Source organism: Pipistrellus kuhlii, unplaced genomic scaffold (assembly GCF_014108245.1).
Source record: "Pipistrellus kuhlii isolate mPipKuh1 unplaced genomic scaffold, mPipKuh1.p scaffold_m20_p_20, whole genome shotgun sequence".
Lineage (NCBI taxonomy): Eukaryota > Metazoa > Chordata > Mammalia > Chiroptera > Vespertilionidae > Pipistrellus > Pipistrellus kuhlii.
In genome coordinates this window covers 17,368,579-17,388,155 of record NW_023425516.1, presented here as the reverse complement: position 1 = coordinate 17,388,155, position 19,577 = coordinate 17,368,579, and the positions used below count along the sequence as shown (strand labels likewise).

The window sequence follows — 19,577 nt, the reverse complement described above, 5'->3', positions numbered from 1 at the left end:
AACATGTGCTGTGACTGCATAAACGGAATAGTTACAGCCTCGGAAATGTATCCCAGCGATGGGACCTGTCTATTCTGCTACTAGGAAAACGCCCTCATTTGATAAGTAACAATCCCATTATTGGTCTAAGTTCTGCCTGGGAGACACAGATGCGCTTCCTCCGCACACCCCAGGGAGGTCTGCGGGTCTGCCCTGAGCTGTGTCTTCTTTGGGATACACAGCAGGGCTTCTTTTGCTGTGATCAGAATGCACAGGAGATGCTGGCACGTGAAAGGGGCTCAGCAACCAGGGAGACGGACTCGCTACAAACGGAATAACGGAGGGAAAGCGGGGGCATGATTTTCTCTGGCCCGAGGGATCCTGCCAGAACCAAGTCTAAGTTCCCGGTTTCCTGGCGCCTGGTCTTAGGCCGTTTCCATGAGCCAAGCTCCAGATTCTCATCATCCCTCTCCTCTGTGAGGACAGGACCGGAAAGGCCACCATCTGGCTCGGTGTGAAAATGCTGTGGGCTCAGAATCCTCAAGACCTGGGTGCGAATTCTGATGCTGACTGGCTGTGTGATCGGGGAAAGCCCCTTAATGGCTCTGAGGCTTATCTCTTCATGCAAAAAACAGGAATCATAATGCTAACGGTGTGTGCATGTGTGTGTGTGTGTGAGAGAGGGTGGGGGAGGAGGGAGAGAAAGAGAAGGGAATATATAAAAAGAGAGAACTAAATGGGAGTTATATGCAAAGGGATCACAATCTGGCACATGAAGCGCAGAGTAGCTACAAAAGGAAGATCAGCTCCCTCCCCTCTCCCATGCAGAGCTCCCGTGAGCTGCACAGCTTATACCCTGGTTGGCACCAAGGTCATGGTCACAGGCTCAAGTTCAAAGGCCTGTGTCTAATGCCAGTTCTGCATCCTCCCAGGCCCATGACCTGAGCGGGTCATTTCCCCTCCCTGAGCCTCAGTTCCCCAAAACAGTGCAGGGATGACAGCGCTCCCTCGATGACGAGATTTGTAAGGATTAAACCATCCAGGCATGATAAGCACTCGGGACAGCCTGGCACCCAGGGAGCACTCGGCAGAGCACTCGGCAGCTCTCCCCAGGGACATGGCGGGTGGAGGAGGACCCCAGGGCACAGCGGGGAAGCAGATGCCTCGCTCTCCATCTCCGGAGCTCACACCCATCAGGCAGCCACGGGAGGGGCAGGATCCCCTTCTTTCGGCGGCTAAAGTCATTACTATGTCCCCGCTTCAGAGGTGTTCATGAGTCCCATGTCTGGCTGCCAGTCTTGGGACTTTGGGAGGGAAATTGCCAGAGTGTGAATGTGGAGGAAAGCCGAGCGGCACTGCTCCGGACAGCCAGAGGCCAGGATCCCCCAAAGCTGTGTCCGTGTGAAGGAGTGGCGAGGCTGGTCACAGACAGACATATCCCAATGGCAAGGTGCCGGCCCTCTCCTGACTGGGCTGTCACTGTGACAGGGAATGCGTGTGAAGATGACGATGGTCATTGCTCACGCTGACAGTGTTAGCAGGAGACATCCTGCTAGCTCTCTCTCTATATACAACCAGTGTCCCCACCCTACACTTAAGAAGACACCGAGGTTCAGGGACGTCAGGTGTTTGCTCCAGGACACAGAGAGGGCAAGGGACAGGTGTGGGGCTTAGACGGGGGCTGCCTGACCCTGAGCCTTTGGCCACTACAGGTCCTGCCTGGCGACACTGCAGAGCACTCGCCTTGGCTCCGCGGCCTCCTTTCTCGGGGTTCAGCGCACGGAGGTTACCTCGGCTTTTATCGCTGGCCCCGGGCCCCCATCTGGCCTAATGTGCGGGTAACCACTGACGACAGCCCCCTCCACTTAGGTCTGCCTCGGTCAGGGACACTTCCTTCTCTTCCCAGGGTCTCTGAGGGATGCTTTCCTTTCAACAAATGGATGAAGGATTCGAAAAAACAAAACCCTAGCACTTCTCAAAACAATTAAGAAAGTCATACGCAGTCACAGGGCTGTAAGGGGAGTAGGAGATCTCAGGTTCTCTCTCTTACACACACACACACACACACACACACACACACACACACACAGCAGGAGGGCAGGGTAAGGGGGGAGATGGACACCGCCCCTTGCAGTTCCTGAACTGCGTGCCAGGCGAGAGCCTGAGGTAAACACGGACTCCAGCTGCCAAGCCCTCGGGGCATTCATTAATTAAACTCCATGGATCTGCTCTGTTCCCGGAAACCTCCGCTCATTTCAGTAATAACTGCAGGCCAACCAGACTCAGGATGTGCAAACAGCCCGCAAGCTCCTCTGCCAAGATGGACAACAGCACAAAATTCCTGGGACAGGACGGCCTCGGAGGGGCTCATGACCTTGGCCAAGTCTCTTCCATCTCTGAGCCTCAGCCCCTCCTCTAAGCAAAGGGGGTGGGGGTGGAGGGGGCGCCTAGATCGGAAGGAGAGCTCTCCTCCTGTGGAATCTAGGGGCCCTGCGAGGCCCATCCCAGCCACACTCGGGTGACATGATGGACGCAGCTATGCCCGCACACCCTCATCTTCCTCCGCCCAATGAAGACAGAGGAGAGAATAACCGAACGCTGACTTTATAGGGCAGCTTTGGAGAAGAGAGTCTTTTCCTGGAAGCCAAGGTGTATCATTCTAGAGGGGAAAAGCTGGGCCCGTTAGGAATGTGCTATGCAGACACCAATTCTGTCCTGAGTGCTGAGTGCCACTAACCCCTCCTTTGGAGGCAGGGCCCCACCCCCAGGTCCGGCATTCCTGAGGGCAGGTGCACTCCCTGCAGGGACACTTCCCGTTCACGCCCCCCCCCCCCCGCCCCCCTCAGGTCAGCCAGAGAGTCCACAGCACTTCCTGGGACTGAGGTCTCAGACCTGCAGGCACTCCGGGACATCAAGGACCATTTCTGGAGGTTCCTGATGTAGATCTGCATGGTAACAGGCTCTGAAAAGTCCCGCATTAACAACCCTGTTTAACCAAGTGACTTTTTTCAGTGTATTTTCTCTGGTATTCTTTATTCATGGAACACCTGTCCACGTGTTAGGTATAGCAAAAAGGAATCTGGGAAACTCCCAGACCAGCAAAGTGAGGGGGAGACCAGGGATCGGGATCCTCGGGGGGAGGGGGGGCTGGCTGGCTGAGCGGTGTCCTGGTGTCCCCGCCCCAGCCTGGTGTCCACGGAACACATGTGTGACCTGTCCACCCTTTGACTCATCACTCCTTCCCATCCCTCAGGTCCCTCCCAGCAGCTTCTGGAAGCATCTTGCAGACAAGGAACCCGAGGGCCTGGGAGGTGCAGGAAGTTGCCCTGAGAGGTGTCCCTTCACCTCTCTTGTTTTTTGTTCTGACACCCGGCCCCGTGGCACTCAGCCTGGTGGCACCCTGGAGACATCTGGGAGCTTTGAAAACCAGCTCCCGGGACAGCGGCCCAGACCAATAATGTCAGTCGCCTGAGAGATGGGGCCTGGGCACCTGCATTTTGCAACGGTTTGCAAACTGAAAGGCTGAGAGCTTTGCCAGAGCAAGGGTTTTCGGGAATGACCCATCCTGCGCACAGATGCTGTGTCTGGTTAAATCGCATTCCTTTAAAACAGGTGGGGACCCAAGAGGGAACGAGTGTGCCATTTGGTATGTTTTTAAGCTTGACTTAAATCAATTCTGGGAATAAGGCAAAAAAAGAAAAAAAATGACAGCCATTGCCGCCACCTCCATAACCGAGACCGTGGCCACAAGCGTCCCCGAGGGCGGCCATGACACTCGGCAGTTTTACGAGCATCAGAACAACCCCAGCAGGCGATGCCCCTTCGCCCCTTTTAGAGAGGAAGAACCTGAGGCACAGAGGGACAAATAACCCACCCCAGCCACCCAGCAGGGAGGTGGCCACGGTGGGAACTGACCCTGAAACCAGTCTGCCCCGCACGTGAGGTGCCTGGGTGAGGAAAGGGGATGGCATCAGGGTCACCCGCTCCCGGAGGGCAGCGAGAAGACCTTCTCCGTGAGCCTCGGGGCCCTCCCTGAGCCCGCCCCACATAACAAACAAAACAGGACAAAAGCCACAGACGGGCGGGCAGGCAGTCAGGCTCAGGCGGTCCCCAGAGACAAATGGCTTCCCGGGATGACATCAGCCTGAGCCGGGGCACAGGCCCCTTCACCTGACCAGCCACGAGGCCCTGCTGCCGGGAGGGTGACTTCACCCCACCTCCCCAGAGGGAACGAGCGGCGCCCAGCAGCTGCCAGGCCTGGGGGGAGAGGAGCTGAACCCAAGACCCCAAGCACAGCAGGTCCCCTGAGAAGCAGCGGCACCTGCTCAGGCCCCGGAGTCGGGCACCACCTGTGCAAGGTACCAGGTACTCGCTGGGTATCCTGTGCACCCAAGACCCCGAAATGGGGACACGTGGGCTGGGCTGAAGGTAGGGTCCAGGGGGACAGCACCCGACTGGGAGCCCAGGAAAGGGCTCAGAGCTAGAAGTCCATAATGGGAGCAGCCCCTGTCACTGCGCTGCAGCGTGTCACTGGCGAGGCACCTGCTCCGTGGGAACATCGTGCCTCTGGGGAGGGCCGGGGGTGGCCTCACAGCACCCGTTTTCCACTGCCCTTCTCCTTCGTTAGTTTTAGAAAACTCCAGCCCGGCTGGTGTGGCTCAGTGGTTGAGCACTGACCTAGGAACCAGGAAGTCATGGTTCGATCCCTAGTCAGGGCACATGTCTGGGTTTTGGGCTCAATCCTCAGTGTGGTGGGGTGCGCAGGAGGCAGCTGATCAATGATTCTTTCTCATCACTGATGTTCCTCTCTGAAATCAACACACACACTCACACACACACGCACACGAAAACTCCAGGCAAAATCAAGGAGTCCAATATATTGCAAGGATCAAGGAGCAACCTAGCTCTGAGGGGAGGCCCAGACACCCGGGGAATCCGGGAGCGGGGAGCCCACCTAGGGGTGTGTGCTTTCCCAGTCACCTGTGCCCCAATAGGACACGATTCTTTCTTAGGCATGCGCCTTTATGGAGTCTTCTCAACGAGTTTAAGTTTTCATGGTGCAGCCACTCTTTTTTTCACACTCCTCTTCCATACATTTTGACATCACCGCCAATCAAGTTATGTAATGGTGATGACAAGCACAACTGGCCTCCAGAGGGATGGGAGCAGACACAATGGGTCTCATTCGCTCAGGAAGTGTTTATGACGCGCCAGGGGAGGAGGACTGACTGGCAGGAGCATGAAGGAGTCTTCTGGGGTAACGAGAATGTTTTAGATCCTGAGGGAGAGGTGGGTTACATGGGTCTGCACTTGTCAAAACTCAGCAAACTGTATGCTTAAGATATATTTACATACAAGCTTGGCTGTGTGTAAACCACACCTCCAAAATATCGACGCATAATATTTTGTGTGCTTATTCATAGTATTCTTATAACCTAGTGAATATAGTAATATTAATACCCACACTGAACATGTTTCAGAGCTAACTCCAAGACAGGCACTATCCCAGGTGCTTCCCACACGTCAACTAATATAGCCTTCATGACAACGCTGTGAAGTTCTACAATTATCCCCATTTTAGAGATAGGGAAACCGAGGCACACATGCCTTCATCACACAGCTAGGAGATTGCAAAGCTGGGGTTGGAACAGACGCCACCTGGCTCCAGAGCTGTGCTTTTAGCCACGAAACCAACTTTTTTCTGATTCTCAGCAACGCCCAGGCTGAGAGGAGGGTGAAGTACTGGGTGCACCCAGACTGTGCCTGGCAGGCAGCTGACCCTCAGCGCAAGTTAGCTGAACACTTGGGCAGAGGATGGGACCCACCTAAAGAGAAGTTTCGGGGACCCCTCCCTCAGGCACACCTCGTATCAGCTCAGAGCGGATTCCACACGAGCTCTCAGGAAAGCTGCCGTCTCCAACCCCGCGCAGCCCCAGCAACGAATGCCTGTATGCGTAGCACAGCTGTGAGATTCCTGGGGTCCAGCAAGATGGCTTGATGGGGGACACCCACAGATACGGAGCAGGGGCACCCACACAAAACGGCGGTGGCCTGACGAGGGGAAACACGCTGGGGTTTCTGTTGCTCAAGGTCTTGATTCTCGACCACAACAGACCGTGCGTCTTCTGTGATCCTCGTGAGGAGAGGACGGCCGTGACCACGCGGGACAGTTTGCCATCGCACAGAGAGATCCACAGCCACAGGCCAGAGCTCTCCAAACCAAGCTCCTGGCAGAACCACAGCTCTACCGCGTTCCAGCCACCCACCTAACAGATCCGGCTGGTGGCCACCTGGGAGCTCAGGGTCCATGTACACCTTCATCGATGCCTTCATTCATTCACTCACTCATCCACTCCTCAGATATCCACTGAGTGTCAGGAGTGTGCCAGGCACAGTGCTGGGCTCCGAGGATGTGTCAGTGCGAACACTTCTCAGTATTGCTTTGTGGTCTAGCAAGAACCGCTGGGAAGAATTTGGAAGAAGGTGCAGAGACACCTCGATGAGCAGAACGGTGTATTAACAATTCGTGCCGCCATCATTCACTCACTCATTCATTCATTCATTCATTCAAGCACACGATGTTTGTTGAGGTAAGTCTGCAGCAAGCTCTCTGTAAGCTCATACTGTCTATGAGGTCTGAGGTCACCTCTGTCTTGTTCCCTAGGGAATCCCTGGGCCTGGCACACAGATGGTTTGCTGACTGGGGGCACTGCTTTCAGGAATTGTTTCTCCGAGGGTTGTGCCCACATGACAGTCTCCAAATGGGCTACACCGCAGACCCGAGACCCTCCACGTGGGACCCCACTCACCAAACCAGTATCCAAGGCGCCCACTCAAGTCTGAGTCCAGTCCTCACGGTGTAAGCCCCCTTTGAACCCAAGGACACAACAGCTCAAAGCAGTCAAGGTCCCAGACACAGGAAGTATCAGAGCCGGGATTCAAACCCAGGGCTTTACAACTCCCGCTGTTTTCTCGGCCCCCGGCCCCCGGCCCCCACCCAGGCTGTCAGGAAACACGCAGGAGGCACAGACGCTTCCTCAGGTCAGCTCTTCAGCTCCGGAGCCTGGCAGGCTTCCACTCCCACCCCCGGCACGGCGCTGAGCTGCTGGAAATCCACGGGGCTCCATGTTATATGAAGAGATTAGGAAACTCATTAAGCTGAGCTCCGAAGGCCTCCATCCTTTTTTTATCCCTCCCCCAAGAGGGCTCGTATTTATGCAGGAGAAAGGAGACAACAGCCAAGGTAGGGAAGCCTCCGACTGGTCTGCCCTCAGCCTCTTCTTTAACCTGCACTGCTGCCTCCTTCCCGGTCAGCCATGGCTGCTCATGACCCCAATGTGCTTTCACATCAAGTAGCCATGGAGGCAGCAGGGAGGGAGCGTGGGGAGCCCAGGGAAGTGGGGAGGCTGGGAGCCACGGGCTCTGTCACTGTAGACCGGGCCCACCAAACAATACATGCAGATGGGGGGTCATTCTGGAGGCAAAACAGCACACTTAAAAAAAAATTAATATATATATACAATATATTGATTTTTTTTTTTTACAGAGAGAAAGGGAGAGGGAGAGAGAGCTAGAAACATCGATGAGAGATAAACATTGATCAGCTGTCTCCCGCACACCCCCTACTGGGAATGTGCCCGTAACCAAGGTACATGCCCTTGGCGGGAATTGAACCCGGGACCCTTCAGTCTGCAGGCCGATGCTCTATCCACTGAGCCAAACTGGTTTGGCAACAGCACACTTTTAGGGGGAGGCTTGACCTTCAAACTCCGATGAAGCCTGTGCCCCTGCTCCATCATTCCAGACGGAGGCAATGGCTTGTGCCAAGGCAGGGAAGAGGGACGGTTATCCCAGAGCTGGGAGCAGCCTCAGGCGGCTGGCAGGGAAGGCCAGGTACAGTGAGGCAATCGTGATGATTAAGCATAGCTACTGAGTGCTCACCGCATGCCGGAAGCCCTGCTGAGTGCGCTACTCATCGCCATGCAGGATTATCACTACCATGACTTACGTGTTATGATTTGCTTTTTTTTAAAAAATATATATTTTTTAATGATGTTTTACAGACATGAAGGGAGAGGGACAGAGAGCTAGAAACATCGATGAAAGAGAAACATCGACCAGCTACCTCCTTCATACCCCCTACCAGGGATGTGCCCGCAACCAATGTACATGCCCTTGACCGGAATCGAACCTGGGACCTTCCAGTCCGCAGACCGACGCTCTATCCACTGAGCCAAACCGGTTTCGGCTATGATTTGCTTTTTACAGATGGGGAAACTGAGACCCAGAGAAGGGAATGGTGCAAAGCTGCGCAGCTGGGATCATTTTTCGGAAAACTTCCCAAAAGTGTGAGTTTTTCTCATTATTTTTAATGCCTCACACAGCTGCCTGCAGAGTTTTGCAAACAGCAGCAGCTCAGTAAATGTCTGCTGCTCGACTTTGAAGGGCATCAAGGTTGAGGATCTCATGGCCTCTGAATGCCCCAACTTTGAACTTGGAAATGTAAGCTCCAGCCCTGGGTCTGACACTGACTTGCTGTGTGACTTTGTGTAGGTCTCGTTCCCTCTCTGGGCCCTGGCTTCCCAAATGGTAACATGAAAGGGTGGACTGGGATGATCCAGATGTGACGACAATCAAGGCTCAGGAGCAGCTTCCAGAGAAGGAGTAGCTCCATGCCGACATCCTGCCCCTGGTGACCCGTTTACACTTGCTCCCAGGCTCGTATAAAAGCTTTCGTGGGTGACAAAGCAGCCAATATTTACTCTGCACTTTCTAGGCTCCAGGCCCCGTGCTGAGTACTTCATAAGGAAACAGGCTCACAGAAGTAAAGTCACTTGTCCGAGGTCCCACAGCTAGTTAGTGGCAAAGCTGGGATTCGAACTCAGATCTGCGTTAAAGAGAAAGCCAAGCTCTTAACTGGACTGACCTAATTCTACCTGCATCCCTTTTATTTTTCTTCAATCAAGAAAGGACAGCCAAGGATACCAAATCTGTTTAAAAATAGTTAAAACTGTTAAAAAACAAAACAAAACTTTGCAATATAACTCTTGGTTATAAGTTATGCTTGAGGACTCTCCTTTAAATGGAGCAGGACACTCCAAAGGGCCTGGAAATCGATGTAGTGTGCCTTGCTCTCAAATCCGCGCAGAGTTCACTGCTGTTTATGGCCCAGCCCTTACGATGAATGTTTGATGAGTTAAATGGGGCGATGAGCACTCAGGATCCAAGAAATGGATTCCAGATTCATGCCAATTCCTAAAAGGGTGAGTTGCTCAAAAGCCCCTGGGACCACAAACCTAGGCTGGCTGAGCAGCCTCCTTTACAAGCAAGGACCCCTGAGATGAGAAAAGCACCCACTGGGAACACCAAGCCTTACCACATTATAAGATCTTGGGCAGATCACCCAAGTTCTCCTCACCCCAATTTACTCATCTGTGAGATGAGGGATTCAGTAACACTTCCTGGTCATCCTCAGACTGTGGTGGTAGGTAGAAATGAAAAGGAACTTGTATCAGTTATCTATTGCTGCGTAACAAATAGCCCCAAACTCACTGGCCCGAAACAACAAATGTTCTCTCTCACAGTGCCTGCAAGTCGGGGATCCAGGAGGGGCTCAGCTGAGTGGTTTAAGCTCACTGGAATGGTTGCTGCCAGGTTTCACTTCCTGGTTGACAGCAGAGACTTCAGTTCCTTGCCATGTGGGCCCCTCTATGGGGTTGCCTGACTGTCCTCAAGACATGGCAGCTGACTTCCGCCCACAGAAACTGCTCTAAAAAGGGAGAGTGACCAGGAGGCGAGTCACAGTGTCTTCAGGAATCTGATCTCTCAAGTGACACCATCACTTACTGGTCACACTGACCAATCTGGTACAGGAGGAAACTTCATAATGGAGTGAATATCAAAAGATGAGAATCCTTGGGGGCCAACCTGGCAGCTGCCAACCAGTGTCTGAATGGGTCTTGCCAACAACAATCGAATACTAAACAAAAAACAATGATGATGATGATGATAATGACAGAAACGATTTGTTGAGATCCTACTATACACCAAGTACTATGTGAAGTGTTCATGCGCACTGCCTCAAAATAATCTCCACCACAGACGTGGGAGCAAGGTAACAGGACTGGCCTCCTTTCATAGAAGAAATGGAGGCATATCCAGACCAAGTAGCCTATTCAAAGTCACAGAGCACGCAAGAGGCGGAACCAGGACTCACACCCACAACTCTTGGGTCCCACAACTTGCCTTCTTAACCAAGGCTGGTTTGCTGGAGCTGGCTGGTACCGGCTTCCCAAGGCAGCAGTGACATTTTTAGGAGCCCTCTGTGAGCCACTTGTTATAAGACATTGCTAAAATTTAAATTATATAAACTTACAATGAAATATATCATATTAAAAGCAAAGGTAAAAAAAATATATATACACGGTATCACTTTCCAATCATGATATTTACTGTTATCTACGGCCTTCAGATCATCTACGTATACTCAATCTGTATGGTACAAATACTGTATAATAATGACATACTATGCAACTTTTCCCAGCTCCCTGTGCTAATTAATAGCTTAAAATTGGCTCTAGTGGAATACAACACTACAAATCAGGACTTTTGCTAACCCAAACCCTGTTGTTAAACATTTACCAGCAGCCTGGCTGGCGTGGCTCAGTGGTTGAGCATCAACCTATGAACCAGGAGGTCACGGTTCTTTTCCTGGTCAAGGCACAGGCCCGGGTTGTGGGCTCAATCCTCAGTAGGGGGTGTGCAGGAGGCAGCCAATCAATAATTCTCATCATGGATGTTTTTATCTTTCTTTCCCTCTCCCTTTCTCTCTGGAATCAATAAAAATATATTTAAAAAAAACACACACACAAAAAAACAAGGAACAAAACCATTTACCAGCAAACCATTTCCTCTAATAAGGAATTATCTTGTATGACTCCCTGCTAAAGAGCACACTCTCCATGAAATCTGAAAATATAACCTTCCCCCAGATGTGGATCAATCCAGATTTCCTTCCTGAAGTTTCTGACTTCCTGGTGAGGAAGCAAGAGGCATGTGTCTGAACAAAACATCTGAGATCTGAAAACACTGGAGGACAGAGGGAAAGGGAGAGGAACAGAGGGGGCCTCCGCGCTCCCAAGATGGGGAGGATCTTGTTTCAATCTCAGAAACCTCTCAGAAACCCCACAAGGAAGTGCACACCCAGGCCCGCCCCTGCAGGCATTCCCGCAAGCCCCAAATGGGAGCAGCCCGAATACCCAGCCAGAGGGGTTCATGCCTCACAGAGCCTGCACGCAGCTGCATGTTGCGTGGGCAATAAAACGGTCTTCACCCAAGACCTACAAAACTTACTTTTTTTTTTAAAGATGGAAAAAGACAAAAGGCTGGAAGAAAAAAGACAGGAAGGAAATGCATTGGAATGCCAAGACCGGTTTTCAGGATGTCAGGAGAATGGGTGGGTTTTGTTTTTGCGCAGGTTCGCTATGGTTACCACATATGAAATGAGCACACCCACTCTTTTAGTTGGAGGGAGGGGAGAGGTGATGGGCGCTGTTTTACACCGACAGAGCCCAGTGGAGCAGCCAGGCCCTTTGTCCAGCCCTGCCTGTCACTTCAGGTCCCTCTCCCTGAGTCTGGGCAACTGAAGGGGCCATTGTTCTCCGGGTGACATCACCCTGCTGCCTGCAGGGTGGAAAGGAGACCTGAGATTGGGTGCGGCCAGCACAAGGGAGAGCGGTCCCTCCTGCCCGCCTGTCCTCACCGGAGCGGAGGCGCCATCCGGTCATGCTGGCCTTGGGGCTGCGGTTAGGCCAGCGCCTCGGTGCCACACTCTAAGGGGCAGCCTGAAGCGGGGCACCTGGCAGGGCTCTGGATGCGCAGCGGTGGGCAGCATTCGGCCCAGACAGCAAGAGGTGGAGGAGAGAGTCGTGGCAGCTGAGCCCTTCTCCCCGGAAGCCCATGTCTCCGGGAGAAATCTTGGTGTCAATGCTTAGGAGGTGTGCCGCAGGGCCAAGTCACTGATATTCTCTGGGCCTCAGTTTGCCCATCTACAATATGGAGAGGGCAGACAAGGTGGACACAAGAATAAAGGAGAGTGAATTTCAGGGAGCCAGATGCTAGGTGAGCTCCTAGACGTGCCAAACACTATTCCAAGCACTGGGGACACCAGGCTGCCCAAATCTCAGCCCTCGGAGGAGACAGGGAATTAAAGAGTGAAATGAAGCAAGTGCAGACTGAGGCAAGTGCCCGGAGATGTGGTGGGGATCTCCTCCACCTCAGCTGTCATGCAGCCTCTCTGTGTATCTGTGCAGATGAAGAGAGAGAGAGAGAGAAGAGCATTGTAGGCCGAGGGAACTGCCGGCAAAGGCCCCTGGTCTGGAATGAACGTGCATTGACTGAAGAAGAGCAGGAGGTCAGAGTGGCAGGAGTTGAGTGAGCATGGAAGGCAGCAGGAAGAGCTGAGGTCAAAAGGGAGGCAAGGCCAGATCCCACAGGGCCTTGCAGGCCATAGCAAGAAGCTGGGGCTTTCTAAGTCCAGGGTGAGTCAGGGGAGTGACCTGAGCCCTCGGGTTGCTGGGTGGAGAATGGACTGGAGGGGAGAGGGCCAGAGTGAAAGTTGTAAGGAGAGTAAGGAGGTTGAATAGAGGCCCCAAAATGGTATGTCCACATCCAAACCCCTGGCACCTAGCAATGTGACTTGAGAAAAAAAAAGTCTTTGCAGGTGTAAAGGATCTCAAAATGAAATCATGCTGGAGTATCTCTTGGGCCCTGAATCCACTGGCAAGCGTCTTTAGAAGAGACAGGAGCAGCTTTATGAACTCGGAGGCAGAGATTGAGGGATGCGGCCATAAGCCAAGGAATGCGTGGAGCCATCAAAGGCCGGAAGAGGCAGCAAGGTTCCTCCTCTCGGAAGGTGGCATGGCCAGACAACACCTTGACTTTGGACTTCTGGCCTCCAAGACCTTGAGAGAAAAATTTATTTCCTTTTTTTTTTTTTTTTTTTTAAAGAGATAAATGTCTGTTGTTTCCAGCTCCCAAGTTTGTGGCAATGTATTATGGCAGACTTGAGACCTTAGTGCAGGGGAGGTACTGACTGAAGACGAGAGACACAAACATCCTTTTCCTCTCCCATTCTCTCCCACTCGCTGACATAAAGAGGGGGCTGCATGTGTCTGGGGGCAGGGAGGGGGTGGTGGCTGGGCCCCGCTGAATATTTCAGGCCTCCGTTTCACTCTGTAATTGACGCAGAACCAAACACTCCCACTCAGCCTTCGCCGGAGGCTGAATGCTCAGCACAGGTGCCGAGGTCCGAACTCTGACTCTCCAGCGCGGGCGGGTTGTAGGCCCAGCTAGGCCGACACACACTGTATTGCTGGGGCCCCGGTCTCTGCGACCCCAGCTGTGCGACCTCAGGCCTGTGACTTCACCTCTCTGTGCTTCAGCTTCCTCACCCACTAAAGATGGGACGGTAGCCCTTTTCCCTCAGGGGCAGCTGTGCAGATTCGAAGAGACCAGTTCCTGGGAAGTTAGGAGGCACCCAATGGATCAGACCCCTGTCCTCCTCCCAACTCAGGTCAGCAGGAAGACGGGGCTGACCATTGAGGCAGGTGGGACCCATCCACAGGCAGCAGCCTCCCCGCCCCCCGGAAACGGAAGTGAAATGCACCTTTGTTAAGCACTTCCTGTGTGTCAGATGTTTAACAGGTGCCAGGGCTGTGTGGGTTCTTACTTTCTCCAACCCACTGGACCACCCACCAGGAAAATCCCCATTTTACAGATGGAGACACTGAGGCTGAAATGGGTGATTTAACTTGCCCAGGGTCGCTCGGCCAGCATAGAGTGGAGCTGAGGCTTGAGCCTAAGTCTGTCCGATTCCAAAGCCCTATTTGTATGTAGAACACCCCCCCCCCAACCCCCACTTCCCACCTTTATTCCAGCCTCGGCCTCCGGGGCACTGCCATTGTTCCTGGGTTCTGGAATGTTCTCCTGGCCTCTAGTGGAGTCCACCTAGTCTGGGCTTCACACAACATGCCTCTTCCTGCCTTCCTTTGTGGCTCTGAGACAATGGGTGTGATTTCCTCCATTCCCCCTTTGCTTTCTGAAGGCAGAGGCAGGCCATTAGCAAATTATTTCAAGGCCGGCTTTGGAAGGAAAACATTTCAGGGCACGCCCTCTGCGTAAATACCAGCCTCAGGCAGGATTGGAACGGCACTGATTATTTAGATAAATCGTGTTCCAGTCCAAGTCGTATAAAGTCTGAAGCCCTGCCCCCCTCTTAACACCACCTACGGATATCATCGCTCAGGTCCCTCAACTCTTACTGTCTGTGGCTTTAAAAGTTCCCTCCCATAAAACAAACATTTCAGAGAAAGCCCCGGGTAAAAGGGATGTGTGTGTGTTTTCCAGTTCGTTGGGAAGCTTTGACAAAAGTGGTTTGGGAGAGAAGGTTTGCGTGTCCTCATCGCTGACTGTGAAGGCATCACTCGGTTACATCACTGCCCGGAAATGGTAACGGTAAGTGTGGATGTGAAACGATGACAATCCCCATTGCACAGGTGGGGAAACGGAGGCACGCAGAGGGGAGGAGCTCACCGAGGTAGCCCAGCTGGGGGGAGGTGGCAGAGTCAGGATTTGAACCCGAGCCCTCGGCGACGGAGCATGCGTGCCCATCCCAACTTTGCCCTCAGCCTGCTGAGAGAGGACGACACAGGCTTGAGAACCAGTCACGTTCCCTCGGCATGGACGTGTCGGAGTCTGTTTCAGGCCCAAACCCAATGCCAGCTGGTGCCCACCGCTCAGGAGATGCCACATGCTCAGTGGGCAGGAACCCGGAAGGCCAGGTTATGGAGCACATGCTCACTTGGTGAGAGGCGCTGTGAGAACTGTGAACAGAGGAGGCAGCGGCCTGCACGGCCTAACTTCATTCATTCATGTAGCGCTACCCACGTCACACCAGGCGAGGAGGCCCAGGGTCCACAGCTCCCAGCGCGGGAGAGCTGAATGTTATCGACCCCCGAACCCTTAACCGCATTGCCACAGAGGGATGGGGAGTGAGAGAGAGAGACGGAGAGACATGCACTTAGAGACAGAGACAAAACAGGAGAGACAGAGACAGAGGGACAGAAAGAATGAACAAGAGGCCCTCCCCGTTTACAGAGGTTGGGGGGGGGGGGACCTGTCTCAAACATTCAGACCCCACGGATTTGTCCGAGGCCACAAAGAACACAGTCCCATGAGAGATGCCATATTCACAAGACACCTGTTTGCACCTGACCGCTCTGGCTGCTGTGTGGCCCCCCCAAAAGTCACTGCACCTCTCTGGGCCAGCCAAGGGGATGCCGGGTCAGCCCTGCACCTTGAGGGCGGGTATGAGTGTTTTCGCCCTCAATTGTGCAGGCAGCCGGCCTGACACCTGTGCACCCCGGGACTCCGTCCCTAAACACCTGGCCCCACAGTGACCATCGGGACTCAGCGCGAGGCTAGACGCAGGGAAGGAGCTGGCGTTGCCCTTTGCCCGTCTTCAGCCTCCTGCCACCCGGGCCGACACGGTCAGGTGTAAAAATGCCAGGCCCTCTCCTGGAGTTCAGTCCTGGTTGCTCAAGTGGGAGAGCCCTGACGTCATCAGGAAGTTCTGGAGAAATCCTTCTGCCAGGAGCTTGGCTACAGGGAGCCGAGCTGGGGATCAGAACCCCTAGCTTTGCTTTGCTTCTTCCTCGCTGTGCTACCCCAGGCAGGTGCCTCTCCCTCTCTGAGCCCAGCTCTCCAAATCCTCAGCGAGGTCCTAGAGGCTGATTCTGCCCCGTGCCCCAGCAGGACGCAGGCCAGGCTTTTAATCATTAGCTGACATTCCAGCCCGTCTTCCAAGCCCCACCAAGCGGGTCTGGGAGAGATGGCAGGGCCCCGGGACCCGGCCTGGCCCACTCGCATCCAGCTCCAGGGTCACCGGCCGGTGAGCAAACCCACCCACCAGCTGGGGTCTCCTTAGGTAATCAGAGGCGACTTCAAACTTTGCTCCATGACAAGACAACAAAAGCCACAACTCAACGTGCACAGGAACACGGACACTCCGTCATCCGGAGGGAGGGCGAGAGGAGATGGAGCAGGTGCCAGCTAATCCTCCCCTAAAAATAGGGGCCGACAGGCATTTCTCTCGGGGGCCGGAGTGTCGGCGCTTACAGATAAGTCCAGTTAACTGGCAAAGCCAGCCCTTCCACACAGACGCGGGACCCACTGTGAATTCCCTACTCCTTCAGGGCGGAGAGTAGCTCCAGGCAGGAGGATCAATCCCCCCCACCCCTTCAGGGCAGAGAGTAGCTCCCGTCAGGAGGATCGCACACACACACACACACACACACACACACACACACCCCGTCTCTTCCCCAGGCGCAGGGAGAGGAAACAGGGGCCCTGATGGGCAAATATTCAGGAAGAGTCACTTCCCTGGTTGGATCTGTGGGCCCCCCACACTCCTTTCCCACCTGGGGAGAGTGGGAGGGGAGGAGTTCTGACTGCTATTTTAACATTTTTTTAAAAAACAAAACAGAATAAGCTTACAAAATCCGGCGGCTCCGAGTCCGGGTGCCTTTTCCTGAGGGAAGAGAACCTCTGCTGGCTGCGGGCGGAGAAGCGGCGGAAAGACTCCCGGCTCCGCGAGGCGAAGTGGCGGAAGGAGGAGGTGCGCTTGAGGGGGGTCCGGCCGGAGGGCTCCCCGCCCGCCCGCTCGTGGCTCACCGTGGCCGTCACCAGGTGGAGGGCGTCCTGGAGGGACCTCCTCACCGAGCCCACCCACTGGGTCATGTGGGTCTGGGCCACGCTGAGCTTGTCTCCCAGGTAATCCATGGGGCCGGGCGATGAGAGGGGAGAAGAGCGATCACAGGGCCGGGGTCCTGGCCCTCCTCCCGCTCGCTCGCTCGCTCGCTCGCTCGCAGCTCCTGGAAGTCACTCGGGGACTCGCGTGGAGAGAAAGCCGGCGGCCCTCCTCAGCTGAGCCCGGAGGGAATCCACGTCGCTGAGCCGGCAGCCGGCTGCGGCCCCGGGTCTCGCTCAGAAGCAGGAGAGAGAGTCCAGGGTCGGGCTGGGAGTCCAGCCCCGGGGATGCAGAGTCAACACGCCGGGAGGTCCGGCAGCCAGTCCCTGGCGATCGCCCGGCCGCCGAGCCGGCCGTGCCCGGGAGCCTGGGAGAGTCAGTGGCACTGGCTCCGGGTGTGCCCGTCCCTCGAGGTGGGTGGGGGAGGAAGAGAGGCCCCGGGCACCTGGTCCTCACGGTCCCCCGGGGAGGCAGCTCCTCCAGGGAGCACGCAGGAAGGATCCGGTGGGCAGGCTGCAGCCCGCCGCGGCCCCTGCCCAGCTGCCCCCGGCCGGGCCCCGCTCACCTGACCCATGCAGGTCTCCTGTCCTCTGGCCGGCGGCTAGCTCATTTCCGGAAGCAGCCACCAGGGCCCGGGTCCCCCGGCCTCGCAGCCCGGGATGACATCAGTGCCTGTCTCCGCGGGGGGCTTCGCTGCCCGGGAATGCGGGAGGGGCCTCGGGGAGACGGGCGCCGGGGGAGCTGACGTCTGCCCCCATCCCCCCCCCCCCCCCAAGTCTCAACTCGCTCACTGTCCCGCGGGGTTGACCGTGGCTTTAGCCGCCAGGCTGCTCCCCGCCCGGCGCCCTCGCTGCAGGCGCAGGGGGAGCGTCAGCCGCCCGCCCGCGGTGCCCGCCAGCACGTGTGCACACGGATGTGGAGACCTGGCAGCCCCCGAAGATCGGAACAGTTGAGAAACTGCCTCTCGGGTGACAGGCGGCTGCTCGGGACCTCTGGCCGCTGTCAGTCTGTCTCCCTCTGGTGGTCTGTTGTTTCTCTATCAGGTTCTCTCCTCCCTCCGGAGTCTCAAATTTCCACCTCTCTCTCTCTCTCTCTCTCTCTCTCTCTCTCTCTCTCTCTCTCTCTCTCTCTCTCTCTCTCTCTCTCTCTCTCTCTCTCTCTCTCTGCTCCTCCCTGGAAGGCAGCACAGAGCCAGGTGAAACAACCCTGGAGGTCCCCCAAGGAAGGCACTGGGCTGGGCTGTATTTCAGTACAGGCGGAGTTGCCATGGCAACCTGGGGGCACAGCATCTGCCCCATCCTGGGAGGCAGGCTCTCAGCACAGGGAGCAATGGGAATGATTCCTGGTTTACGCTGGGCCACATGAGTGCCTGGATTTTAACTCTTAGGGAGCTGGAGTAGCTGGAATGGGGGTGGGGTGGGTGTGAGGAGACAAGACAGCAGCATTCTGAGACCAGAGAAGGGTGTCGGAGGCGTCAGCAGCAGCTGGATCCCGGAGGGGAAGCTCACGTGTTGCTTTCTCCTGCTACCCCCATGTCACAGATGAAGAAACGCAGACTCAGAGACACGGATTCACTTGCCTGAGGTCACACAGCAAGGGCACCACCAAGGGACAGAGGCGGTTCCCTCCCCACCGTTTCAAGGCTCGAGAGGGCACCTGGCCCAGGGCGGGAGCTCAGTACGTGTTTACTGTTCGCACGCCGGGTCCCACACAGAAACTCGGGTCAGTCTGACCGACCCCGGCGCTCCCCAATCGCATCACCTTGGTCTCTTGTATTTTGAAAGATTTCATACCAAGAGGCTGGGGGTGGGAGGACGTGCATGCTTTTTAACCCTGAAGCTCATGAATTCCACATCCCATAATCTGCCTTTAGAAATGAGAATGATCTATACAAATATTTGCTTCAAGAATACATCCTATATACACCGAAGGCCCGGTGCACGAAATCTGTGCACAGGGCTCCGCCCCCATCACCACGGAGGCTGCCTCTGCCCCCACTGCGGTGGCTTTGTCCGGAAGGTCATCCCTCTGCCCTCACTGCCATGGCTTTGTCCGGAAGGTCATCCCGAAGGATGTCTGGTCTAATTAGCATAGTATGCTTTTATTATTATAGATTTGTAGTCAGAACCTAATTGTCCAACAAAAAGAGACTTGCTTAGCACAGCACTGAGTCATAGGCCATCAGAGGCAAAAGAAAACAAATCAGTAATACCGATTTTTTTTTTTTTTTACAATGTTGACCATTTGTTCATCATGGATTTTTGCATTACTTTTTATTTTTTTAAATATTGCATTACAATATTATTTATCTTATTGTTGATATTTTTTGGTCCTGCTTTAAATGTTGCATGCTAGGCGAATGCTTAAGTCTCCTCATTTTAGTCTCAGCCCTGGATTTGCTAAATCAATAAGTATCATGATTCAAATCTGCCTCAAGCTCTTATTAGCTGTGTGATCCTGAGTAAGTTACTTAACCACTCTGATTTTCAGAGATGAAATCATCCAACTCATCATAGTCATGGATGCTGTCAGTAGCATTTAACTCTCTGTGATTACATCAACATTATATCATCTTCTCTCAACAATGAAATGAAGTTTGTGCTGTGATTATTACCCCCATTTTATAGGTGGAAAAACTGAGGCAAAGGGAAGTTCAGTGACCAGTCCAAGGCATACAGCTATTAAGTGGTGGGGTTTGCTAGTCCCAGCCTCACACCTCTGACAAGGTAGGGGATGTCCTGGCCCTTGCCCAATCAGTCTGGATGGAAAACACGTCGGGAAAAACAGAGGA

At 54.4% G+C, this 19,577-nt stretch overlaps 1 protein-coding gene across 8 annotated transcripts in view; it reads right to left on the bottom strand.

Annotated features, from left to right (window-relative positions):
* The window catches only part of KIAA1671 (KIAA1671 ortholog), a 124,186-nt gene that overhangs the window by 24,383 nt on the left and 80,226 nt on the right, over positions 1-19,577 (bottom strand). The window contains exon 1 of one of the 8 annotated variants that reach the window (XM_036448827.2): positions 17,352-17,861. The exons of 6 other annotated variants lie outside the window; for them this stretch is intronic. In XM_036448827.2, the coding sequence (XP_036304720.1) occupies positions 17,352-17,360 (9 nt within the window). In that variant the 5' untranslated portion in view covers positions 17,361-17,861. One more of the 8 variants, XM_036448825.2, reaches the window with a different exon arrangement.